The sequence below is a fragment of the Coloeus monedula genome (assembly GCF_965178545.1).
Source record: "Coloeus monedula genome assembly, chromosome: 9".
NCBI lineage: Eukaryota > Metazoa > Chordata > Aves > Passeriformes > Corvidae > Coloeus > Coloeus monedula.
Genome location: NC_138789.1, coordinates 1,726,740 through 1,752,629, shown reverse-complemented (window position 1 = coordinate 1,752,629; position 25,890 = coordinate 1,726,740). Strand labels below are relative to the sequence as shown.

General features: G+C 50.3%; 1 protein-coding gene across 2 annotated transcripts in view; it reads right to left on the bottom strand.

The window, feature by feature from the left end:
- Nucleotides 1–10,097: 10,097 nt before the first annotated feature.
- TNR (tenascin R) overlaps nucleotides 10,098–25,890 on the bottom strand; it is a gene marked incomplete at both ends in the record, with an annotated part of 28,191 nt that continues 12,398 nt past the window's right edge. Inside the window, 15 exons of one of the 2 annotated variants that reach the window (XM_082287045.1) lie at nucleotides 10,098–10,217; nucleotides 10,644–10,807; nucleotides 12,372–12,533; nucleotides 13,302–13,398; nucleotides 14,334–14,485; nucleotides 17,472–17,604; nucleotides 18,582–18,712; nucleotides 19,371–19,514; nucleotides 19,813–19,932; nucleotides 20,581–20,724; nucleotides 21,216–21,335; nucleotides 21,446–21,715; nucleotides 22,362–22,625; nucleotides 22,738–22,827; nucleotides 25,532–25,717. In XM_082287045.1, the coding sequence (XP_082143171.1) occupies nucleotides 10,098–10,217; nucleotides 10,644–10,807; nucleotides 12,372–12,533; nucleotides 13,302–13,398; nucleotides 14,334–14,485; nucleotides 17,472–17,604; nucleotides 18,582–18,712; nucleotides 19,371–19,514; nucleotides 19,813–19,932; nucleotides 20,581–20,724; nucleotides 21,216–21,335; nucleotides 21,446–21,715; nucleotides 22,362–22,625; nucleotides 22,738–22,827; nucleotides 25,532–25,717 (2,297 nt within the window). The remainder of the gene's footprint in view (nucleotides 10,218–10,643; nucleotides 10,808–12,371; nucleotides 12,534–13,301; nucleotides 13,399–14,333; nucleotides 14,486–17,471; nucleotides 17,605–18,581; nucleotides 18,713–19,370; nucleotides 19,515–19,812; nucleotides 19,933–20,580; nucleotides 20,725–21,215; nucleotides 21,336–21,445; nucleotides 21,716–22,361; nucleotides 22,626–22,737; nucleotides 22,828–25,531; nucleotides 25,718–25,890) is intronic. The other variant, XM_082287046.1, reaches the window with a different exon arrangement.

Genomic DNA, 25,890 nt, shown 5'->3' with positions numbered 1-25,890 from the left:
TCCCCAGCTGCTTCCTCTGCTCTCTGGTGGTGATTTCTATTTGCAGACGCTAGTCTGGCTTAAAGTAAGCAATGGAAAACTCGGCTCCCAGAGAAACATTCCTCTCATTTTTCCCCCATGCTTGTGCCTTTTCCCCTCCCTCTCCCCCTCCCACAAAAAAAAAAAGCCTGCAGTTTAAACACCAAAAATAACGCATGCCCTGGTCGTGGGCTGGATAAAAATAGCAGCTCTTGATATTTAGCAGCAGCAATGGGTTTTCTGGCTTTGGAGGAAAATGAGGAGCAGGGATGGGATGGGATAGGATAGTGACAGTGACTCTTGATGCACGAGTGGAGGACAAACACAAAGCTGGTGTTTTGGGGGAAGCTGCTTCATCCCCTCCTCTCCCTCATTTGGTACCAGCTGGGCTCTGTCCCCTCCGGGAAGGGGGGAGCACTGAGGGTAGGTTGGGCTCAGGTGTCCCAGTCCCACCTGGGTCCCACCTCGGGCTGTTTTGGCACTGCCCTTAAGTCTTGGGGCTAAGTCCCATGTAGGCAGTGATGGGGGCAAATGCTGCTCTTAGGGAAGATGCCCTAAAGCTGGTGAGTTTTTGGGGGGTGCCTCTTGCCCACCCATCACTTGGGAGGCTTTGCAGCTGGGCTTGCCAAGGTGGGTCAGGATTTGCAGGATCATCCCTCCCTGGTGCTTAGACGAGAAGAATGCTGGGGTAGGGCGTGAGGTGGGGTCCTCGGATGCCTCCTCAAATACTGCTTGACGTGAGACTGCTTGTGTTGAGAAAGCTGCGGTATGAGGGACCTGTGGGCAGGTGAGGAGGAGGAGGGTGGTATGTGTCTGCTCAGGGCACATTTCAGTGTTTGGGTTGTTTAGAGCTGATTGTTTTGTGTGTGTGAGCCTTCAGGAACTCCTTCCTGAGGAAATCCTACAGGCAGCCCTGGTGGCAGGCAAGGGGGAGAGGGAGACACACCGGGAGGTGGGGAAAGAGCCAGGGCTGGGCGCGTCCCGGCAGCATGACGTGGTGCCTTCCTTTCTAGGAGCACGCAGGGATCAGGGATATGTGAAAGCCAGGGAGGGAAAACCTGTTGGTGAATGGGGGTGCTCCTTCCCCCAGCCTGGAAATGGGGTCAGTGGCAGCATGCAAGGGCTGGATTTGTGGAAGGTGTGAACCAGAGGCAGAGGAGCAAGTGACACTTGGGCACGGTCTGGTGCCTCCCAAGGACCAGCATATGCCCCCAGTCGTAGGAAGCGGTGGCTTGTGCCTCCTGCAGCCACCCGCAGGGGTTTCCCATGCCGGATGGGTGTCGGATCTGATCTGCCAAGGTTGATTTTTAGGTGAAAAACCGGTTGTGCCGGCCATCCCCTCTGTCACAGTGCTTCCTCTGGCTCAGCCCCACGATTCCGAGGAGCAATCAGCAGCCATCCCTCAGCGCTGCCTTCCCCCAGAGCCCAGCTGAGGTGGGCAGGGAGAGCCAATCCTGCTTTTTAATGCTAGGCAGATGTCAAATTAGTAGTAGTATTTAGATTATTTTTATTATTTGTTTCCCTCCATAAGCCAGTCCCATGGGGGAAGCTGCTCCCGGAGATCTGTGGTGAGCTGATGTCCCTTGGCTCAGGATCACATGAGGATTTTGGCTGGTGGTATTGGAGGCGCTGGAATGTTCTGTGCTGCCCTTGGGGCTTAGCTCCTGCCTGGCGGGGGGGGGGGGGGGTGGGACTATCTGACCTTTGTTCTTCACAGTTCAAAGTCTTCCTGCTCCTCATCTTGTTTGCTACCAGGGGTCCGTGGGGAGAATGCAGCTGGGTGTCAGGGCTTGGGCAGGGCAGCTTGTCGGGAGCTCACCCACTCCTCAGGAGGGAACCGAGAGAGAAATGCAAATTGTGGTGGGTGAAAGAGGGGAAAAACAACCATGACCTGTATCCTTGGGGTGCTTTGCCTCTTTCTGCCCCTCTGCAAGGGAGAGCAGGTTGCCGTATTTTGAGGGGCAGAGGCAGCCTTAAGTTGTGACTGGGGAACCAATACAAGGGGTGAACAGGCAGATACCATCTGGTTTTTGGCCTGACTCGAGTGCAGCAAGGGGACATTGCACCAGGAGCAGGGACAGACCCTGTCCCCAGGAGTGAGGGAACAGTGCTGCCCCGATGCTCCTCCAGCCCCATCCCCTCTGCTGCTCCTCTCCCGAGTGCCTGTTTCCAGCGCCTTCTGAAATTCTTAGAGGGAGGATTTCCTACCTCATCCCACTCCTTCTCCTGCTTTTAGGGAGGGTTTTTCTCATAACCATTTGCAGAGTTGCTTCCTTAACTCCCTCTTTTGTTGTGACATCGAGGAGTGCAGGGGACAGCACGGGGACAAAGGCCTGTTGTGGTGAACAGAGGCGGTTTGTGTTCCCACCACATCCTGGTGTGCTCTGCTCTGCTGCTCAGCAGCCACGCCAGCCCTGGTCCCTGTGGAGGAGCAGTGCCGGGGAGATACCCTGGGTGAGAGCAAGAGGATTAGCCATGCTGCTGGGAGAAGCCTGCTACAGGACTGCTGCACACTTTGATGTTCCTACTGACAGCAGAGAGCAGCCCAAAAATATTGGGAAGGGAGAGAAGTGCTGCTGTAAGGACAAGGGAGGGATGGGTTCACACTGACAAGGGCAAGGTTAGATGGGATATTGGAAGAAATCCTCCCCTGTGAGCATTGTGTGGCCCTGGCACAGGGTGCCCAGAGAAGCTGTGGCTGCCCCATCCCTGGAAGTGTCCAAGGCCAGATTGGACAGGGCATGGAGCAACCTGGGATAGTGGAAGCTGTCCTTGCCCATGGCAGGGGGGTTGGAACTAGATGATCTTTCAAGGTCCTTCCCAACCCATTCTAGGATTGATTCTGTGCTTATTGAAACAAGTTGCAAGCAGAAAAATTGCTGGCTATGGTGCAGGGAAGGGGGATAAGCCTTGGAGGCTGCTTTTCACAGCACTCCTCATCCCAGAGAGAGTGGACAAATCAATAAAATTTTAAATCCCTGCATTTAGATTTGAAATTTAGAAGAGATAATCTCTAAATTGTTTTACATTCTACATAACTAAGCATTAGAGCCCACAGGCCCAGGAGTTAAAAATATAAAAATGGGAATGAGAGTTTTAAAAGGGATGATGGACACGTTGCCATCTTATGAGGGGAAATGAAAATCTGAGAATGTTGAAGATGGTGCTATCAAAATCACATCTCATAAGGCATAAAGCAGCTGTGAATTTATGGCACAAGGCTGCCCCTTCATCAACCTGCTCCAGCCTTGCTCTTGGAGGCTTTGCACCTCCTCCTGCCACGCTCTGTGCTCCTGGGCCAGCATTTTCCTCATGGATTTTTTGGGCTGGGGTTGCAGGATGTGTTGTTGGGAATGTGTTGCTTGAGCTCTGTGTTTGGGATGGGTGCCCAAGGTCCTTGCTGAGGACCTTTGTGCACCCTCCTGATGTTTGCTGTTGGAACAAAGTTCCTGAGCATCACTCATGCAAAAAGGGGACTTTGGTAAGAGGGTTGTGATGAAATATCACTGTATAAAGTGCAGATGGGGGGGATGTGGTGGCTGGAAGTGCCTGAAGAGGAGTGTGCTGTGCCTGGGGAAGGTATGCTTCTTGGAGAGGCTGGAAATAGGAGATCCACCACATGCAGGACTGTGTCTAGATTATAGAGGTGGCTGTGAGCTGTGCAAGGGCAGAGGGGGCCAGAGCGATGAGAGTGGTGGGCACATGTGATGGGGCAGGAGCTCCCTAGGGTGTAGCGTGATGAGGCAAAACCCTTCCCTGGCTTAAATCAAAACTTGTAGCATTTAGAAAAGGGCTTTTGCCAGCCCTCACTCCCTTCTCATCCCATCTGACACGTGGAGCTGGGCCTTGACTCTGATGTTGGGAGGCGGGTTACGATCCAGAGGGATGCTGCAGCTCCCCATGTACCTGCCTTCTCTAGGTGCCGACCTCTGCGTGATACATGCCTGCCTCTTGTTATTGGTTATTGCAATAGGAAGACTGTGTTTTCCTCCAGGTGAGTTTTTTGGGGGGTTCTCTGCAGGAAATGGAGGTCCCTGGGGGCCTCACTTGGCCCCAGACATGCTGAGTTGGGGGGCACAGTGGAGGGTGTTGGCCTCCTCTTAGGGACCATAAATAAAACACCCTGGACTGGGTCAACTGCTTGAGACTGGGATGACAGGTACCAGCACAGGTAACCCTTCCTCCCCATCCCAAACACATCTCCATCCCTCAGCTCCTCCATGCACAGGCCTTGCCTGAAGGGTCTTCCATGGCATTGACTACCTTCAGACACAAAAAAGTTCATTTAATCCAGACAGTGGAGCCCGTCAGGCTTCAGTCTTGGCTTTTGGTGTACCAAGGGTCATGGCCAAGGTGGGACATCCCCTCTCTCACAACTTCCTTTTTTTGCCTCACAAATCTGAGCAAGAAAGAGAAGTTGCCACGAAACAGACTCCCCTGTTTTGTCTCTCTGAAGTCAAATTTAGAAAATACTGAAGTGGTCTGGAGGAAGAGCTTCTTTCGGGCTTTCTCATCCTGTCTGACTACGTGTCAAACGAGAAAACTCTAAACAAAGAGGTTTAAGTAAAGTCTTCATGTGAAATAAGAGAAGAATTTCAACATCTTCTGAAGTTCATGCTTGTCCTAGAGACTTTTGCTGATCAGTGTTGGGGTTCTGTTTGGGGATTTTTTTGTTGTTGTTGTTTTCCACTGAGAGTGTATTCTGCTGCAACTAGCCTTCCAATCTGTTTTTTGGTGGGGTTTCCATCATGTTGGGAATAGATTGCTGTTTAAATCAGGCAGATGGTTTTGACTGAAGATTTTGGGGTTGTTTCCCTTTGCTCCCAAGCATTCCTACCACAGCTTTGCTTTCTCTGGCTGCAGATTGCAGAGCCAAGAGCCTCTCTAGCTCATGGGAGCAGCTGAATTTATTAGCAAAACGTCTCGTGCTGGGCTGAGGCCAACGCGCAGCTCCCTGCCTTCCTGTGGTTAGTGGACTGACCATGCTGACCTGACTTCATGGCCACTTCACTGCTATTTATTTTAACAGCATAGTTTGGCCTGGGGGGACTTGGGAGTCTCTGGTCCCACCTTCTGCCCAAGGCAGCCCTGGGGTTGGATGAGGTTGCTCAGGGCTTTTTCCAGCCCGGTCCTGAACACTTTCAAGGATGGAGGTGGCACCACCAGCCAAAGTTGGGCTGCCCCAAAACTTCCTGCCACTGTTTTTTTGTTACACTGCATGTGCTAGGTCTATCAGCTGCTCTGTTCCTCAAGGTTTGAATGTGAATCTGTGCTAACAAGCCCCCCATGCTCCTCCCATGGGGTAACCAAAGATCAGGGACAGGGCATGTGCGTCCCTTCTTGGCATGAGGTTGGGGCTGGAATGCTGCTGGGCTTGGATGCACGAGGACCCTGGTCCCACCCCCACTCCCAGACAGGCACACGGCTCACTCCTTCAGTATCTTTTATTAATGTATAGAAAATGCATTAAAAAAAGGAACTATACATAGCCTAAGAGCGGTCAGGACTAAAAATACTAGTTAACAATGGTTAACAAGCGTTGATCCCATTCTCCAAGCTACATTTTCATTACAGGGTGGGGAGGGTTGTTTAATATATTATTTATTTATATTATAGATTTTATTTATGCATTTATTTACTTTTCTCTTTCCCCTCATTTGGTTGCAGTGGTTTGTGTTTGAGTTCATCAAAACCAGTCCAAGGCATTTCATTGCCTCTGTTCTCCCTTCTTATTTATCTCTTTTAGGTTTTTTTAACATATTAAGCACATTTCCAGGGTAATGCCTGTACACAGGGGGCTGCTTGTTTAGGTCTTTGTGTCACCATCCTTCTGAGAAACCACTGACAGCTGAAGAACTGCAGGCTGGACATTGAGGCGGGTCTAGGCATCAGGATCTCCCAAGGGAAGGGCCTTTCCCTCCCACTTATCCCAAATTTCCCCTCTGGAAGGGGCAAGGAGCTACCACCACCATCAGGATTTTAGGGAAGGGGAAGGTGACCCTGGAGGTGCTGGTGGTCCCCAGGGGGCTCTGTTGGGTTTTATGGCCATCCCAGGGTGCTTGGCTGGCAGAAACAGGGATGGGCTTCTTGTTTGGCCCTGGGACAGAGCCCTTTCTTAGTGGGTGTAAGCATGAATTAAAGGGGGTTTTTTTGGGTGAGGATTCTTTGCTGGCAGTGTTTGGTAAAGTCAAAACTTGTGGGCATTTCTGGGGGGCACAGGACAGGGGCTGTGTGGTCACCCCAGGATGTGATGATGGGGACATACCAGCAGGGCAGCTCTGGGCTGGGATGAAGGTCACATGCTGGCATGGAGGTGAGGCACCAGGAGGCTACTTTGGCTCCTGCTGTGTTTTGTCAGGTTGCTCTGAGCCTGTTGTGGGATGGGGACACCACTGGCTGAGCCCTCACCAGCTGCATCACTGGGAGCGAAGGTGGCATGAGCCAACCCGGGCACTTCACCTGGGATAAGCATCACTTTGGGAAGGAGGCAAGAGTGCATTTAGGCTGGTACTGAGTTGCCCAGGGTAAAGTAATGCAAAGATAAGGAGTAGAAGCAGACTTTTCCCCAACCTTTGTGTGGATCCTCTCCTGGTACCTTCCTACCAAAACCCAGCTACCCCTGGGGAGAGCCCAGCCTCTCTCCTTCTTGAAATTATTCATTTATAGATGCTATCACTTTACTAAAAGCAGCTTTTCCTTTCAGGACTCTTTTTTTCTTTGGTTATGTTTCAGTGCAGTGTGCAATGGGAAGGTGGTCTTGGAGAATGGAAACAGAGGGAAATGAAAATTAGGCAAGAGATGAAAGTTCCTTTGTGTTTCCCTCCAGGATTTTGGGGTTAGAAATAAGAGGTGGCTTTGAAAGGCTGTGAGGGTCATGGGCACACGTGGTGTTCTGCTGTGTGAAGGACTGGATGCGCTTGTTCCTGCTTCCTGTTACATGAGATGGCATCTTGCAGTGGATGCTGTGGTTTGGGTAACAGCTTCATGTTCCTTTTTGGGCTCTGGAACAAACCCAGGACGGCAGTGGAGCCACCAGAGCCCAGTGACAATTCACATGCTGGAGCCAAGGTCTCTCAAGATGAGCACTGCACCAGATCCAGGCTTGGTTTCTGGGAATTTCAGGGCCAGACCTGGTCTAGCTGGAGAATGAACTAGCCCATCCAGTTATGGAGGGTGAGAAGAAACTACTTAATCATGTACTACTTAATCAATGTGGCCATTCCGTAGCATCAACGTTAAGCATGAATTTGCCTGAAACTGCTGGCAGGAGCTTTGTCCAAAAAAAAAAAAAAAAAAAATTAAGGCAATATAGAAAAATAACTTTCTGGGAAATTGTATCTTGTTTATGGACAATGTGAACAGGGGATGATGGCCCGAATGACCGAGTCATCATCGCTGGTTATGTGCTCGGGCTTGAGGTGGGTTATCACCAGGAGAAAACCATGATGTGTAGAAGCTTTCCTTTAAAAGATTGTAGTGACTGTCTTTCACCAATGTCATGGAAAGGCATCTCCCTGGGATCACATGAGAGGTCAGGGACCAGCACTGATCTAGAATAGCACTGAAAGAGTGGATACCGTCTCCAAGAGTCTTTCGTACTTGACTGTGCAGTTGGGTCAACTGGGCTGACTCACCCTGGTTACAGGACTGGTAAAAGGGATGACAGAAATGAGGAGAGAGGGAGAGATACATGTCAGCAAACCTGTTTAGAGAATAATCAGCCTTTTTGAGGATCTTCTTTTGAACCTCCTGGAAAAGCTTGGCAAGCTTTGATTTTTCTCTTCGATTTTAACTTTTGAAAAGAGAGGTTTCTTGCCTTTTGCTTGAGTGTGAATGATGAGTGTATGTTTCCACTGACATCTCTTCCTTTCACCTGGGTAGGTAAGCAAACAGCACCATCCACTGCCAATCTCTGCTGGTTATAACCACTGCTCCCTTACAGCTTTTGTTGTAGGATGTTTCTTCCTATAAATTCTTGATGGTTTGGGGAAAAAATTTGCTCTGCTGGTCTACTAAAAGCCTTCTTAGGCTTTAATCAGTTCCATCTGCTGCCTTTTGTTGGCTTTTGGGTCTTAAAGCAGGGTTGGATGCTCAAGAGGAGTGACATGCTGCCATCTATGACAGTGGCCATGTCCTGCAAGAGATCTGGTCATTTGCAGCCTCTGACTCACCTGTTCCTCAACTGGTTGCCTTGTTGCCTGATTTGACGCCAAGGGGAAGTAAGAAGGGACTCCTCATTTACATACAAGATGTTGCTGAGCATCCTTTCTCCAGGTCAGCTTGTAAGTTGACCACATGAAGGACTGGGCCCTGTATCTAATCTTGACCTCGGTGTTAGCTGTGATTTCATGGGCCAGTATGTGGCATGGAAAAGGAGGTTGTGTTTCCCACTTAATGCTCTTCTTCAGCTCTGCAGCCGTAGTGAATAACGTCAGGACATTGAGTGTGACCATGCAAGACACACTGGCCTGAATGATAAGCTACTGCAAAGCTGCCTCTGTGTTGCCATCTGAAAGATGTTTTTGAGACAAAGCAGCTTCAGTGTGATAAAACCAAATAGCAGTGTTTAGCATTTGTAATGTTCCTTTGGCTGCAAATCCAGCGATGAGCTGCATTCTCCTTGGATGCAGGGATGAGTCCCTTCTTCGAGACCAGGCCAGTGACAATGCCCAGCATTGATCAGAGCCCTTGGCAGAGCAGTGACTTGAGCATGGTGGACATTGGGCTATGTGGAGGTGGGGCGATGACAACAGGGTGCAGACAGAGCTATCCAAAGGGTCCATCTTCCTTGAGACAGGAGAAGTTAAGGATGGGAAGAGCGAACTCATTAATTCTTCCAAGGGCCTTGAAGTGCTCCAAAATCTGAATGGAATCCCTTCCAGGAGGGGAAAGAGTTGATTTCCTGTTAGAGAGATGGCAATACCAAGGCACTGAGATTTGTGTCCCTCTTGTGATGGCATTGAAGAGGGATGGTGTAGGAGAAGGAAGGAAATGGGCATTCCTCAGCTTGCACTTGTCTCCCCTTAGCTGCATTGTCATAATTCCCTGTGTGCGTGGAGGCCCGTGGACAGGAGCACCTGAGCTGTGACAGCTGTTGGCTTCAGGCTGGGCTGCAGTTGTGTCATATCTTTTTATTGCTGCTCCTTCTCTGAGACTCTTTTGTTTGGGACCGATGACCTCGGTGAGAAAGAGCGTGATGGAATGTAGAAATAACAGAGGAAATGGGTCCTAGATTTCAGGACCACAAGTAGGGATTTTTCTCCTAAGTCTTCTAATTTAAGTCCTTTCTTCTCCATCAAGTTCAGCATAACCCAGGCAGATGTCATGGACCTGAAGTGGGCTGAGTTCAGCTTGGAGGAGTGGATAATGCAGGTGGGGGCTGGTGGAGTAGTTCTTATTCCCACACACCCCATGCACACAAGGATGACCTTGTGGTGGGACCAACACATGAGCTATGGACTCTCTGGAGTTTGCCTACATATGCAGATATTTGCCAAGCCCTCCTGTGAAAACTGGGGATGGGATGAGCCTTTGGTCATCCTCCCTTAGTCTCCATGTGTCCAGAGCCTGCACACAGGAGAGAGATGGGCCTCTGCCTGCTGGAAGTCTACAGGTTGGCATGAAGCTTGGGACCTCCCAGCCAGGAGGGGACTGGGAGGCAGGGAGAGGATGGGCATCCCTGGCCATGACTGGGGTGGAAATGGCCACACCAAGGTACCTGTGGGGAAAGTTTCTGCCACAAGCCCCATGACAAACATTTCTAACAGGGTTTGCTGGGGATTTCTACATATTTTAAAAAAATATCAAAAAATCTGTCTCTTTCTCTTTCTTCTCATGTTAAGGGCCAGAGTATTGGGATAGGGAGGCTGGAAATTTGGTATTTCTCTGGGACAGATGCAAAGCAATGAGGTCTTTCCTTTCCCATGGCCTTTCCCTGTGCCACGGTTCCCTCCAGCACTTGTGAGGGGCAGGTTGCTATCTCAGACGAGTAGTAATTTTTTTTTCCCTTTTCATATTATAAAATACAAACGAATTACAGAAAAGGTCAGGTGGTGGGAGGCAGGAGGGGTTCAGCTGGCTCAGAGCTGTAGGGACCGTCGCTTCCTCCCAGAGATGTTACGGTGGTTGTAAGGGCGCATCTTCATTTCCACAAAGGGGATGGAGAACTCGTGGCCTTTCCAATGGTACCAGTTAATTCCCTGGCAGGAGGGAGAGAAAGGCAGAGGGTAAAGAAAGACCCTAACAAGAAACTAGAGTGGGAGAGGAAGGAAGAACAAGGTTGATTGCTGTAGAGAAGCCAGAAGGAAAAGCTTGCTAAAGCAGGAGCAAGAAACTCCCCTGCTGCTATGGCTTGATTGGTTTTCTCCCACTGCTCAAAGGCTGATCAGATTTCAGGTAGGTATTTTTTTTAATCTAACACACTACAGCAGATGGCAGCGTGTGTGGGGCACAAAGCTTTAGCCTAGATGGCGTGAAGGTGGCTCCCTTTGCTCCAGCTGGTGTGGGGTCGTGCCACCGGTTCTGACCCTGGTGCACCAACCACACATCCCCAGCCCTAACCTAGGCTTGCTGACATGTTCCCCTAGAAGAAATTGCAGAGGCTTTCAGGCCAGCTCTGCCCTTACCTGACTGTGCCGGGACTCTCCGTACTTGCCGTTGAGGTTGGTGCGGTGGCAGTTCTTATACCACCAGGCCCCTTTGTAGGACATGGCACAGTTGGTGACGGCGACGTCGTTGTCCCTGTCCTTGGTGGAGAAGGGGCGTCCCTGGTGATAGGTGAGGGAGTCTCCTGTGGGAAGAGGTGCCATTAAAGGTGATGGAGTCCGAGTTATCTGGTCTTTTCACAAGGAAATTAGGATATTCTGGTTATGCGGTAGCCTGCCAAGCAATGGCTCAAGCAGCTGACAGTCTGGCAATAACTAACTGGAATTGTTCTCAGTTGGTTCATCTGCGGTCCTCTGCTGTCTGTTTAGGATCAGTGCAGACCATAGCAAATCATAGAGGCTTCTTGGCTTTGTCAGATAAAGTGCTTGGATAAGTGTTTGGGTTTGAATTTCAGTGTTTCAGACATCAATTCAACCCCGGGTTTTGGCAGCTGTGGTTTTCTGAGGCTTAGCTATGCTATATAACTTCAGGATGCCTTCAGCCTCCTTCTTTCCTGTTAGCCAAAGGGAGCTTTTTCTCTCAAAGGAGACCAAACATTCATCTTTTGAACCAAGATGCTTGGCCACCTTTTCTCTCTTTTGATAAGGGGAAGAAGCTTTTGGAAGGTGTGTGATGTCTTATCCCACCAAAACCTCTAACCTCATCTCACCTCCTCACTAGATAACTCTTGAAAGAAAAGCCAGAGAAAAATATGGTCAATTGAGTGATGTACTTAAGGAGACATTCTTCATATGCTCCTTGGTGATCCCTAAGGACATATGAAGTGGACCCATGCTGGCTGTGTGCAGTCCAGCTATGGAGAGACTTACTAGAAAACCTTTTGGCAATGAACCATTTGTTGAGCCCTGGCTCCCTTAGCTCAAGGTGGAGCAGAAGCTCCTTGTCTGGGGGGCTAGAAGCAGAGTTTGCATGGCAAAGGGGAGGGAATCATGTCTGTGTGACACTACTGCCATTCTTGGCAGTAGGTTGGATGCCTTGTGCCCCTGGGATGTGAGGTTAGAGCAAGTGCTTTGTTGCACACCATCAAGATTCCTGTCCCTTCTCTTCCAGTGGCAACTAACTGAATAGGGAAATTCCTGCATCTCAGGTATGCTGTGAGGTTCCACCTAGTACATGGTGGAAGTTTCATCATGGAGGCTTGCGCTGGGCACGTCTATCCCAGATAAAGGGGCTACAGTTCTACCCCTTCTCCCTTCTTGAGGAAGAGATCCCCTGTGCCCTCCCTCTAGCACCCACTCGCTTCTGGTGGGCAACTCTTGTCTTGAATCAACTAAGCAAGCAGGTGTGACAGTGTCCTTGCAAAACTGGGCAGTGTTTGGTCTTTACATGAGGAAGTGACTCAGAGGATTTCAGATTTTTCCATAGCTGTGGAAAGGCGATAAATACAGCCTCCAGCACGACATCAATAGCCAGCTGTGGCTATTGCCAAGTGAGATGACACCTCTGATGATTGACCTGGTTATTTGGACAGCAGTGTCTCTAATACCTAATCCCCAATGGAAAATTCCGTGTCCTTAGTGGGATTTATCAGCCTGGTTTGCATGATGGACTGCAGGAAGGCAGAAAGGACTATGGGGTTTTGCCTTGCCACTCTAGACAAGTGAGATATCATGTCGAGATTTCCTTTACAGTCTTGGACCAACCAGTCCCAGGATTTCCCAAGGTCCTTGCCAGCAAGGAGGCTGTACCTGAAGTGCCATTGTAGTCCCCAATTCGCAGTTTGTACAGGCTCCGGGAGTCGCCGATGGAGAACTTGTCGTAGTAGGCGTACGCCGCTTCCTGGCCGTCCCTCATGTCTATTCGCAGCTCGTAGCGCCCTTGGGACGTGATCTTGTGGATGTTGTCCAAGCCTGTTGAGACAATGAAACACCCAGTGAGACCTGGTGCCCGCATCCGCTCCGTGAACAAACAAGGAAAGCTCTAGGCAAATAAAACCGCAGTGGGAAATGAGAGCAAGGAGAGGAACCAAAGAGCAGCAGCACTTGTGGTGAGTGTGTATCTGCTGGCAGTGCTGGGGCCTGAGCTCTCTGTCTTCACTCAGTCTTCACCTCCCTGTGGCTGTGAGCGATGGGTTCAAGGCCCAGGTTCAGATTTCTTCATGCTGCTGAAGCTTGGAAGATTCAGCTGTTCAGCCCTGGTGCTACTTATGTTGTGTTAAGCTCCTGTACAAGCCAGGGTGTGTTTATGCTGCAGGTCCCCTTGGCTCATGTTCAGGTTTTGGAGCAGCACACTCAATTTCAGACCTGCGCTGTGTCTCCCACTCACTCCTTTCCTGCTTTCATTGGACAGCTGACTTTCTGGCCACCAGTGCAACCTGTAGTCATCCAAAGGACAAAGGTGGGTTTTGGCCCATGAAAACTGACAGCATACCCACCTCCTCTCCTAGAAAGAGCAAACTAGGGAGCTGCTGACCTTCACAATGTGGTCTTATGTGCTGTGTCTCTGCATGACTTCCCAATGTGAAGGGCAGGGAATGAACAGAAGGAAAACTGTCCGAGGGAGGATGTAGGGGAATGTGGTGAAGGGCAAGGAGCCAATGGCTGGCACAGGTGAGCAGCACAGTGCACCTGGAACTCAGGTTTGACACACCAATGAAAGGCAACCAGGGAAGGTCATACCCAGCCAAAACTCGTCCTCCAAGTTTCCAAAGCCAACCCGGTAATCTGCCCATTTCCGGAAGAAGTCGGTCAGCCCGTTCTGCCGCCGCTGGAAGACCTGATGTGGAGGAAGACCAGGGGGAAAATCATAATGCTGGAGATGAGAAACGGCTTTGCTGGGCTTTGGACACACAAGGTAAAGAAAATAATTTTTTTCTTTCCATTGTACCTGTCAGGGAGAAAATTGCAATGCCCATCCAGTTAGCATTAATTGCAGCCATGCAATTAATTCACGTGCAGATATAGAAACCAAAGAGATATTAGATAACGTCCAAAGCAAATCAATGATAGAATAGGAAGGAATTGGCCTTCGAGGTTTCTGCTTCAGCTAATGCATGGTGCCTCTGGTTTTCTAGCATGTAATTCTGCTTTGAGCTGGCTATTTCTGTGATATCCAAGGGGGTGCTCTGAAGCAGAGTGAGAGGGAAATTTGCTGGCTAGAAATCAGCATTTGAGGAAGACCATTTTTTTGGTTTTGACTATACATCTAGCAGGCAGGATTTTGTGTAATGTGTGTAAGTAAGAGTTTGACATGAATAAGATCAAAGCACCATGGCATTATTTACTTACACTGTCAGTCCATCTACATCAAGACAAGCAGTGTTTGTGCAATTCAGAAGCCAAACAGGCATTTGTTTCTGAAGTTCTCCTGTGCAGACTCAATTGGGGTGATGCCTGACACCCTCCTTCTGCGGGCAGCGTGAATCATTCCCCGTGAAAGCTACCAGCCATTAATTTCATTTCTAGAACAATAAATCAGCTTCACTCACAGATTTTGCTCTCCAGAAGCACTGCAAACACGTCAAATAAATCAAAGGGCACTTCTCCAAGTGTAACTATTATTACCGGAGCGTGGGCCATTCCCTGTGGCGTGGGAAATGAAGCGTGTGATACTGAGCCTGCTGTCATCGCCGTGCACGGTGGTGCTTTGCTGGTAGGGGCTCAGTCACTTTGTGATGGGGACAAATGCAGGACAACCAGGTGGATACTCACGATCCAGCCGCCTCCGTCGGTGGTCATGTCGCAGTACACCGGCACCCGCTGGCTGAGGTCCCCGTTGATGGAGATGGTGTAGACACCGCTCAGCGTGTCTCCGTTCATCAGGTGCTGGGCACAGTCCTGAGGGTTAGCAAAGACACGTCCTCCTGCAAAATCAAAATAAAAAGGCAAAATTCGAGCAAAGAGACACCTTTTCCCCATGCCTCAGTCCCCACAAGTTTCTGTGTTCCAAGTAATTCCACGGGGCGGTGAGACTTTACGTCTGCCATCAACTTCAGAGGAGTTACTGGAAAAAAATGTGTGCGTATATTAATTATTCTTCCATATGTCCTATATTGGAAAGGTGCATGGTAACAATCACGATGAATGATGAGGCATGTCACTTCTTGGACCATCTTTCTGCACTGTGTCTGAAACCCTGGGGTTTAAGCTGTCACCAGCATATTTAGACAGCTGTGAAAATACCAAAACCTGCTCTCCTCTCAGGATTGCCAGCTCCAATCAAGTTTTTTATAACTTTACTCATTCCAGGGGGATTCTCCTGATTCTCCATGCCCTTGGAAATGATGGTGGACTCACGCTGAACTAATTGTCACTTGCAAACTGAGCAGGAATGAGGCTGTGTGAGATGCTAGAGATAGGCAGCATGGGCTGTGTGACTGTGCTCCAGGTGTTCTCTAATGAGGAAACATCTTATTTTGTGATCAGAGTTTAGGAGAATCTTAATTATGACAATTTTTCTGGCAGTATTGCAGTGTCAACTCTGGGAACAGTGTTGTCTTATGTAAGAAAAAAGAGGGCAATACACCTTTTTCTTTGGTGTTGGTACATATGGATGAAAGAATAAATGAGTGCAGAGCTGGTACTGTGGATGTGGTTTTCAAGGATGTCTCTGTAACAAACTGAGAAGGTGTGAGGGACCTTCAGATCTTCTAAGCTGTGTGTGTCCATCACAGTTGTGTAGTGCCCCATAGAACCAAGGCACAACCCTTGTCTTTTGCTTCCCACATGGGTACGTTCCCCCCCACCTTGTGACCTGAAGACTTGGAGGTCATTACTGTGTCCAAATGTTGAACATCCCCTCTTTTTTTCCCCCCATCTTCATGGTCTGTAGCACAGTCTGGCGAGACACTGTTTGTATTTTATAGTATCCAACAATGAAAACTTCTTCAATGACAACCACTTCGAGCTCCCCTGAGCTCTGTGGAGATTGCTTGTTTCTTAATTTATATTCCTATCTTTAAGAGCCAAGGAGACCTTGAAAGACATTTCAAACCACTATAAATTATAAATACTGTATCTGTTTCTTCCTTTTGTGTCATCTGTATACAATTCCCCAAGAACCTTATGCAAACATGAAACAAAAGAGGCTGAACCATTAATATGTCAGAGGGAATAGAAGAACCCCGGGATGTGTACTGCAAGCAGAAGGAAACAAAACAATTTAAATTAAGCCTGGGTGGTTTTCTTTCCTTCTTTTTTTCTGGTCTCCTTAAAGACAAGTCCTTGTTCTCTGCAAACAAAATGCCTTGATGCATTGCCAGAGTAAGCTGAATTCCAGGTCCGGATGCTTTGATGAGAGATGCTGTCCATGGATTGCATTGCCTTGCTGACAGTTCCTGGTTGGTTCTGTCTCATCGGTACTGGGGTAAGTGGGGAGAAACAGACTTGTTGCTAATGCCTATCTTCATCTTAAAAGCAAGTTAAACGTGTTGGGTGCTGCATCAGCTGGCAATGGTGGCTAAGGTTGCTGAGGTCTGAGGACATTTCTGTTTGATGGAAAAGGTGCTCTCCTTGCCTGACGTAAGTGGGCTTCTGCTGCTTTATCCCACCTGAGAAGTCACCCCCATGCAGCTTCATCCCTGACTCCCAAGCAGCCTCAAGGATCACATGTATTTTTTCATCACCTGCCTGAATTGTACTGGCTTTATCTGCATGTGTAAGAGGCAAGAATAACAGGAAAGCCTGTTCTGTAGATGCATTAGAGAAGTCATTTCTCCTTTTGTGGATGTAAATAGTTTCTGTTATCTCTTAAAAGCAGGTGAAGGGAACTTTGCATGCAACTGAGATGGGGAAGTGTATTCACAGCAGATTCCAGGAAAACTCTCCTAACTGAACTTGCAGCGCAGATGGGAGGAATTTTGGTGGACATCATCTTGAGACCTCTCAGTGCTGTTGATGCCCAGGAAAAACATGATTGGATTCAGCCCTGAACAAGATGCATTCTGTCTGTAAGTGCCCTGGGCTAGCCATGCTTTTCAAAGAGGATGAGGGACAATTTGCTTTGCATAATTTCTGTTATGAATGGTTGCAGAGAATGGCAGCAATGGTGACATTCTCATGCAAGCTTCATCCTTGGAAGCGTAAGTATTCTGTGAGGGTTGTGGTGACTGTGGATGCCCACCTTTTGACTTTGAAAGGAAACCATTCCCATCTCTTCAGTGCCTTAGTGGATTGGGAATGCTCTAGAATTAGAGTGGGGAGGAATAATGCAATTAGATAAAGTCAGTGGATTAGATAAAGTGCTGGCCCTGCTGTCTGAGACTCCACTGGTGGTGGCAGAGATGCACCTGCTTGATATTTCCAGGGATACCCCATCCCTGGAAACTTTCAAGGTCAAATTCAACAGGCAACCTGATCAAGTTGAAGATGACCCTGCTCGCTGCAGGGGGACTGGACTAGACAGCCTTTAAGGATTCTTTCCAACCCAAAGTGTTCTATGATTCTTTGATATTTGTGAGCAATTGGATCATGTCTACAGCATGGAGCCACTGGCTGGCTCCTCTCCCAGGAGCATACCTGTTGATACGTGTTGTTGATTTTAGTGGGTATTTTTTCCTCTGTTTATGCACTTGAAGACAGACATGGGCAAGGCAAAGAGCCTGGTAGATGCTTCCTGGTCTGAAGCTCAAACCCCTGGGCTGGGTCTTGTGTTTGAATTATAGATCCTTCAGCCATTAACTGTTTGTAGCAAAGCAGCACTGTGGGTCACAGCATCGTTAAAGTACCTCTCTGTGGATCCTGATGGAATGCTGCCTGAGGAGGGAGAGTCCCTAAGAGCAGTCCATTCCTACCGTCATGACATGTGGGCTCACCTCTGGCTGTCTGAGGGGATGCAGCGCGAGTCCTCACCTGTGGTGAAGGTGGTGGAGATGAAGCCGCTCCGCACGGCGTTCTGGGCAGCTTGCAGGCGCACGGTGTACTCCGTGGTCTCAGAAAGCCCCTCCAGACGGATCCACGTGTCCTCAGCATCCACAATCAGCTCCTGTACATGGGTCCCAGAAGGAGGCAGACACCAAGAGCAACAGATGAGAAAAGCGATGGGGAGCCTAAAGAGCAAGTGAGGAGGGAAGGGAAGCCACAAGCTACTGCAGCCCTTGGAGCCTGGCCGAGGAGCCCTGCATGACTGCTTAGACCCCTGGACTGAGTGAACGTGAGATCAGTCAATATAGCCAACATTTCGGAACGGTTTGGGTGGGAGAAGGCTGGTTTGGAGACAGATTTAAAGGTTTGCAGTCTGTGTGCTCTGTTTCCTGGCTCTCTTGGGATCTGTGTGCCCTCGGTACAAGACATGACTGATTGCCCAAGCAGTGCAAGGAATAGAGCTGGCCAGACCTGGTTCTCAGCCAGTTCTGACTCCGTCGATTCCTGTCATGCTAATTTTTCTGGGTGTTGGCCAGTGCCACACAGCGTTATCGAACCCCTTCACAAAGCTATTATCCTCTGGCTGCTGCAAGCCAGTCACACCAGCAAAGGAAACTGGACTATGTGCCATGACATATTTCTGGCAGTGTTTGTTGCAGCTCCTCCAGACAGGCAGATGTGGACATACTCATTACATAATCAAATTGTATTGTATTGCAGCATTAATTAGCTGTCTGTGCCTATCTTCCTTTTTGCAGGAAGGGCAGATGGCCTTTTTAGCATCTCTGTCTGCAGAATAATATTCTCCTGCCTCAGCTTGCTTGTGTTTCACAAGCTGTGAATTTCCCCTTTTCCTCCAAACTTCCCAGGTAACCCCTCTGTGCCCACACCAGCAGGTGTGCATAAACATTTTGCATTAGACAATCTCTTCTTACTTTTTCTTATCATCCTGCTTAGCAGGAAGTAGTGTCTGCCCTTCTGATCTCCCTGAGCTGGTGAGCATCATTCTTTTGCTTTGTTTGGCTTCTCCTGCTCGTTTTACCGTGGTCTTGTTATTCCCTGACTTGATGAGTCTCTTTTTTGTGAGGACTCGCTCACCTTCCGGCTGCCATCGGTGGATCTGTATGTCATGACGTAGTTCTCGATCTCTCCCACAGGAGGAACCCAGGAGAGGAGGGCGCTCCGTCGTGTCACTTCACTGGCTGTCAGATTTGTTGGAGGATCCAAAACTGCAGGAGTGGACAGGGACCCAGGGAAGTGCATTTTCTCACGTACAACCACCTCAGCCCTGCTTCCCAACCCGGTACACTGGGATTCAACCTTGCTACACTGAGCTACAGCACAAAGTCCATCCTCACCCTGAGTTTCAAGACCTCATCACCCATCCCCAGTCTTGAACAGAGCTCTGTAAACCCTCTGGAAGTCCTCCTCTACCTGCATGCCACCTTAAGGGTAACAGCTGGGAAATTCATGTGCTATGGGACCTGTCAAGCTGCTTGTGAGCAAAACGGGTTGTCATGTTCTTCTGGACTATGGCCTTGGGCAAAAAAACCACCTGGTCAAGCATCTGCTCAGGAAAGCACATCCAGTAGAAATCACTGAAAGAAAGGGATGGGGGGGATGGATGGATGGACAGATGTTGAGTGAAAATAGTGGTTGATGCTTGTTGATTAAAATTCTGATCTTGTGTTTGGAGAACCACCTTGGATGTCTACCCTAACTCTTCCCTTATGCTGGTATTTGGGATTGGTTTTTGTATCCTTTTGGCATGTGGCTACCTCAACGCCCACGCTATGTAACAGGAGCTTTGGCTCAGCCTTGCTGGCTGCTTTTCCTGGGGTGGGTGCATGGCTGGGGGTGAGGAGTGAGGGAGGTGACTGTACATACGAGTAGTGAAGTTGGTGCTGATGGTCTGGCTGGTGAGAGGCCCATTGGTGGCGTACAAAGAGACTGTGTAGGTGGTACTGGGCAGCAGGTTGCTCAGCTGGTACTCCTGGTTGTCTCCATCCACGAGAATTGTTTCTCCTGCAACTGTAAGCAAAAAGGGAAGAGTTAGGATAGACATCCAAGGTGGCTCTCCAAAATGTGTCTCTGGATATGACCTCATGAATAAAAGCATTTCTACTGCTGAAACACCATAAGGTACTGTGCAGCAGCTGAGCTGTAGTGCTGCTGTTCAAGCTGAAGGATGGTCTAATTTTTCCTGCAATTCCTGTAAAGCCCAAGGCAAGGGCTCCTTCCCTCCTCCCTCTGTGAAGGGCACCCACTGAGCCCTGGGCTTTGGGATGGGAGAGAGGTCAAGGCGAGCTGGAACAGAGCCCCGCTGTACCTGCATGGCGCGTAAGGATGAGGACATAGCTTTCCACCTCCGACAGCGGCGGGTTCCACTGCAGCAGCGCCTCGGTGGGAGTGATGTTGGTGGCCGTGACCCCCAGAGGGAAATCCATGGCTGCATGGGGGAGAGAGCCAGAGAGTCAGAAGCATTAGGAGACTGGACTATGAACTGGAAGGGCTCCATGTGGCACGTGGTTCTGTGTCCTGCCCTGCTGCCCAGACACGTGTGCCTGCACAGGAATTACTGCTGCCCAAGCTGGAGTGCAGAGATGTCATAGCTTGTGCTACTCTGCTACCTGGGCTGCTCTTCCACTGTTTTCTTGATGCACAGTCTGGCATGTTAGGGGTTTTCTTTAGGTTTTGAGGAGTCTGGGGATAGCAGAGGGTTTTATTTTTGCAGCAGATGCTGTTTGTGACAGGGCTTCCCCAGGGATTATTTCTGGAAACCTGTACTCTGTTCAGGAAAGGTTGTCATGATTGCCCAGCATCATGTTTCTGGCTTCCCTGTGCCTGGTACACAGCTTTATCACTTTTACCCATGACTACCCATGAATATTTGGGATAAACTTTGCTGAGACATACTTCAAAAGCCCACACTGAGCCCTTGTGAGCCCTGCTTATCATCTCCAGCTTGCATCTGGCTGGTGTGAGGTCCAGCTTGCCCTCAGACACCTGAGTATTAGTGTAAGCAGGAACTGCCAGCCCTGCCCAGGGCTGGATCTGACACTGTTTGATTGTTCCCTGCCCACCAGGAGCTCCTCACCTGTGTATGCAGTGATGGAGGCCAGCTCGCTCTCCTCCCGGCCCCGCACGCTCTTCACCCCGATCTCGTACTTGGTGGCAGGCTCCAGGTGGAGGAGGGGGTACTCGGTGGCATCCCTGGAGATGGCCATACTGTCTGTCCTCCCTGCAGACATGGAGCCAAGAGCTTTGACATCACGGCTGGCCCCATCCCTGGGGCTCAGGAGGGGCTTGGGAGGGGATGGCAGGCCCACAAGACACTGGAGGTAACTGGGTTTCGTGCCTGCAGGTGCACTCCTGCGTGCCCATCACTCTGCTGGCAGAGCATAGACAAAACTGGGCCCAAGGGAGATGAGGTAGTGGAAGTGGGTGAGGGAGGTGGGATTTTATGATTGAGCCCTGAATTTAACCGTCTCTGGGGAGGGCACACTGCTGGGGGCCATTCCCTGTGCCCCTCTGTGCCAAGCTGGCTGCAGTGCTCCCTTCCCATCCTCACCCCAGACATCCCAACCTCTGCCCTGTAGCCAATCCCAGTTACTCGTCACTTTGCCCGGAGCACTGGGATGCTGCCTGGGCGAGGATGCTCGGGCCAGCAGATGGAGGGAGGGTTGGCAGCTGTGAGCTCAGGGCACGAACAGGAGTGGTCTGGCCTGTTACCTTCAGCAGCACGGTAGGATAGTCTGTAGTGGTCGAAGGCAGCGATGGGAGCACTCCAGTAGACCATCATGGACTCCTGGGTGACGTTGCCCACCCTGAGGTCCTTCGGTGCATCAATCCCTGGTGAGATGGAGCACAAAGGAAAGCTGTGGGAGGCAGGTCCACTCCCCATCCCCCTGCCTGCCCTCCCCGGTGCTGTCCCGTGCCTGGTGGGGGGTGTCCCGTGGTACCTGTTGTGATGGAGCCCACGACAGGCTCGGAGCTGATGGTGCCGTGCACGGCCACCAGTGACACCAGGTACTCGGTGGATGGCTGCAAGCCCATCAGGGTGGTGTGCCTGTGGGTGCCATCCACTGTGACCTGCTGTGCCGCCTCCTCCTCGTCCCGGGGACTGTAGGTGAGGATGAGGCGGTCTGCTGGTGGGGATGGGTCACTCCATGTGACGTTCACACTGGAGGATGTCAGCTGGGAGAAGTGCAGCTGTGAGATGGGCCGAACACCTGGAAGATGGAGAGGAGAGATGCAACCCCAACTGTCTGCAGATCCTCACCTCCACGTTTTCCCAGGGCTTGAATGGGAAATACCTAAAAGAGGTGGCAAAGCTAAAGATCTGGGCTCTCCATTGATCTGAAACTCTGCTGGGATCAAGAGGCAGAACCAGGAGGGGAAAAGTGGTGCTTTTCTCAGCTCCACCTGTAAACATCCTCCATCCCAGACCCGCATGGTGGGTGATGGAACTGTCCCACCTCAGGTAGTATGTGCTGTCTGCACTTTATGACTGCAGACTTTTCAGCCAGAGGTCCTTGTGAGGTCCCCCAAGGCTTCAATTCCTCTTCTTATGGACACACAGGCCACCCTGACCACAGAGGACAGCAGAGGGCTGTCTGTTTCCCCCGATCCTGTCTTGTCGTTTTGGGAACCTCCAGCAAAGCGTGTTCAGTGCTGCTGGCCAAAGGGGTTGTGCCACCACACTGGTAGAGCCATCCTCCTTTGGAGGTCAACAGACCCGCTCCTGTGTGGACACACAGACCCCAGCTCTCATCCCCATCACCACCTCAAGGGTTTTGGTGCCAGGGATGCAGCGGGCTAGCAGAGGAGCCAACAAGGTCTGTGCCCTTGTCCCCATCCCAGCTTGTCTTTCTCTACCTGTGAAGGCATCCACGGTGGCCTCCAGGCTCTGCTGCCGTCCCCTCTCAGCGATGATGGAGATGGTGTACTCTGTCCCAGGCTCCAGCTCCGAGAGGGTGAGCTGTGATTCCTCCTGGGACACTGTCACTTCAGAGGCCATTCCTGAGGCGGGGGTGAAGGTGATGCGGTAGTGGTCGATGGGACCCATGGCTTTGGTCCAAGCCAGTGAGATGGACGTCTCAGTGGAGGCTGTCACCAGGAGGTCCCGGGGGCTGTCAAGCTCTGCAGGAGAGGGTTGGTGCAGAGCTTTGTCCCCATGCACAGACTGTCCTATGGGGGCATCTGAGCCATAGGAGCCAGCTGTGCTTCGAGCAGGCAGTGGGGCCAAACTCACCAGTCCTGGCATTCATGGTCGCTGGCACACTCTGCTGGCTGTCCATCACGGCTGAAATCCCGATGCCATACTCTGTTCCCGGCACCAGATCTACCAGGGAGTGCAAAGAACATGAAGGGGTTTGAGAGCAGCACCTGGCAGGGTGACCTCAGGGTGCGACCCCTTCTTCCACCTCCCACAGGTGGGGACAGGGGAGGACCCTCCAGAGCATCCCTGGGGCTAGCAGCTCTCCTACAGGTCAGTCAGTTCCTCTGCACATTGCAGAAGAGCTGAGCCTTTTAAAAAAGCCCTGTGGTTGCCTTTGGATAGGGAATTTGGATTATTTTAGCTCAGAAACAAGCCATTTTTAAAAGTTGTTGCTGAGGTCTGCTGTAATTGCTGGCAGTGAGACAGAAGCTCTTGTGTGTGTGAGCTGAGATGGGAATGGTAAAATAGCTATATTTTCTTCCAAAGTGATGCAACATCAAATATTGTCACAGGGCTGGTGTCTTGGAAGGAAATAAATTATGCAGAACAAATGAAATGCACATTAATTGGGAAAGGTGCAGTCTTTCTGGGAGCCGAATCAAGCCCTGTTCCTTGGGGTGGACATATCCTGAGGTGCCTCTCTCAAGGAACTTGGGAATTGAGCTCATCCAGCTCCTTTCCTCTTGCACTGCTTTATCTCCATGGGGTATCTCTTGCCTCTGCCTGTCGCTTCTGCTTGGCTGCTGGTGCCTTTATTCCCCTCTTCCCTGTGCTTCATGATCTTTCCCACAAAGTTAGAAAAAGCCATAAACTCTCCAGCTCAGCCTCACCATTCCTTGCCCAGGGGCAGCATCCCCTGGAGCCACCAAAACCTTTCCCAGGAGGTCAGGAGAGAGGGATGCTCTCCTTCCCTGCTCTTCTCTTGCTACAGTCCATTCTTGGTAGGGATGATGGGGAGAAGATGGACCCCCTTGGCCCTGCTCAGTTAAGTGTCAAAAGCATTCTGGAAAGAAGAGCCTGGCAGAAGGGAAGGAGAAGGAAGAAATGAGCAGGAGGACATAACCCTTTTCTCTCCCAGATCTTTTGGGAAGAGCAAAATTATGGTAATTTCTGTGCAAATGCTGATTTTTGAGAGAGACTATGGCTAGGGCCAGGCTTGCTGCACTTTTAAGCTTAAATCTTTGATAAACCCTGCTCAGTACCATACCTCACTGCAGGTAGATGAGACTGGCTGAAAGAATTGCTGGTTGCTTTCAAAGCATGGATCCCACCAGGCCCTGCGTGGCTGGAAAAAAACCCCAATGGGTTTTGCACCACGTCCAGCAAGACTGGAGGACGTGGCTACTCTGTCTGTAATGGAGCTATGGGAGAGGCTCATGTGCTGTCCACACTATGACTATTGTAGCTTTTTTTTTTTTTGGCTAGCAGAATGGGTTTTTTTGGTTATTTTCTGCTATGACTAGATTTTTTTTAATTGGTTTGTTTGTTACATAGCACCCTGGGGACTGGAAGCAATGCACTTGGTGGAGGCACTATATAAAAATCACTCTCTACAGCTGACTTAAGAATCTGCATCTCTGCAGCTTGCTCTGGTGGGGTTTCTTGCAGCCTTGCCTGAGTCTGGCAGAGCCTTGGCAGCTTTTTTTAGTTTTATTGAGAAAAACAAGAGACTTTAGGCTGCCACATACTCCAAGGCAAGCTCAAGTCAAGCCATGGATATCATTGCAGTGTGTGTCACTGGGGTAGTGTAGTACCTCTGCCCAGGGAGGGGGATTTGGCCCATTTTTAATGCTTCTTCTCACCTAGAAAGCCAATAAATGTCGTAAAGGAAAGCTAGCAGGAGTCCAGCACTGTGATCTCATCCTGCTTCTCCACACGCATCCTCATCACGAACACAGAAGGAACCAGCCCTAACATTTTCCTTCTTTCTGCATTCCGCACTTTTCAAGGTAACTGCTCTGATTGCCTTGCTGCCCTCCAGCCTTTCTCATGACTGCTGCTGTGCCTGTAACTTAACTTCTGACTTTCCCACTGAACTTTCTCCTGTAACTCCATACAGCAGATTCCTGAGCCCTTGAAGGTCCTAGGAAGGCTGACATGGAAGAACCTGGTGTCCTCCCATACTGAAGAGCTTCAAGATGAATGAGAGAACATTTTTGCATATAATTAAGTCTTTTCTCTGCTCAAAATATGCCACCGGAGCAGCAAATCCATAAGGCAAGCAGTTCTAGTCAAAAAACAAGGAAACCACATCTCACATGGTGCTTTATTGTGCTGCTGCGTAAGGTGTTTGGGGCTTTCCTGGCAGTGGGAGGTGGGTGGTGTTTGCAGCCCCTCTGTTGGCCTGGAAAATGTACCACTTAAAGGACTTGCTCAAAAATAGTATCTCTAGATTTGGGTCTGCTTTGAGCCCAATTTGGAAAAAGGCAAAAAACTCGGCCAGCCTGGCTCCCCATCACTGCCCACAGGGCATCATCACCAAACAAGCTCTTTCCAAACAAGCAAAAAAGAGAAGGGTGAAATAATATTTTGCTGTAGATCAGCCTAAACAGGCTTCTTCCCATTCCTCACTTTGCTCCTTGCCAGCTCTACATGCCACCTGGACAGATCCTTGCCGGAGGTGCATTACTCGGAGGTGTAATGGGGAAAATGGGCTGTATCCCAAGGAAAACCTTCTCTCTGGTAAACAGCAAACCCCAAAACAACCTCAAACGCGTGCCAGCATAAGGGCAACTGAGTATTGGTGCTGATTTGGGCTCTCCATTGCCCTGCCTGCTTGAGAGGAGGAGGACGAGGGGGGAGGAAGAGCGCATGGGTGCATGCATACCTGCGAGGGTGGCCCGGGTGGTGGGGCCGGTGTGGCGCGGCACCAGGACCTCGTGGTAGTGCTCCCCGGCCAGGGTGCTGTAGACCACCCTGTAGCTGTGTGCCTCGGCCTCGCTGTTGTCCCAAGAGAGCTCGAGGCTGCCAGGGCTCCGCGAGCCCACCCGCAGGTTCTTGGGGGCATCGATCTCTGCGCAACACAAGGGAGAGAGGCACCGTCTCACCGCTGGGAACGCACCCTCACCCACGGGTGGCACCTGGGTGGGACATCCGCGAGGTCCCGCACGCGGACCCTCCTCCCCAGGGGACGGCCTGGCAGGAAGGGCTGGCACATTTTCTCTCACCTCCTGCTCAGCACAGCCT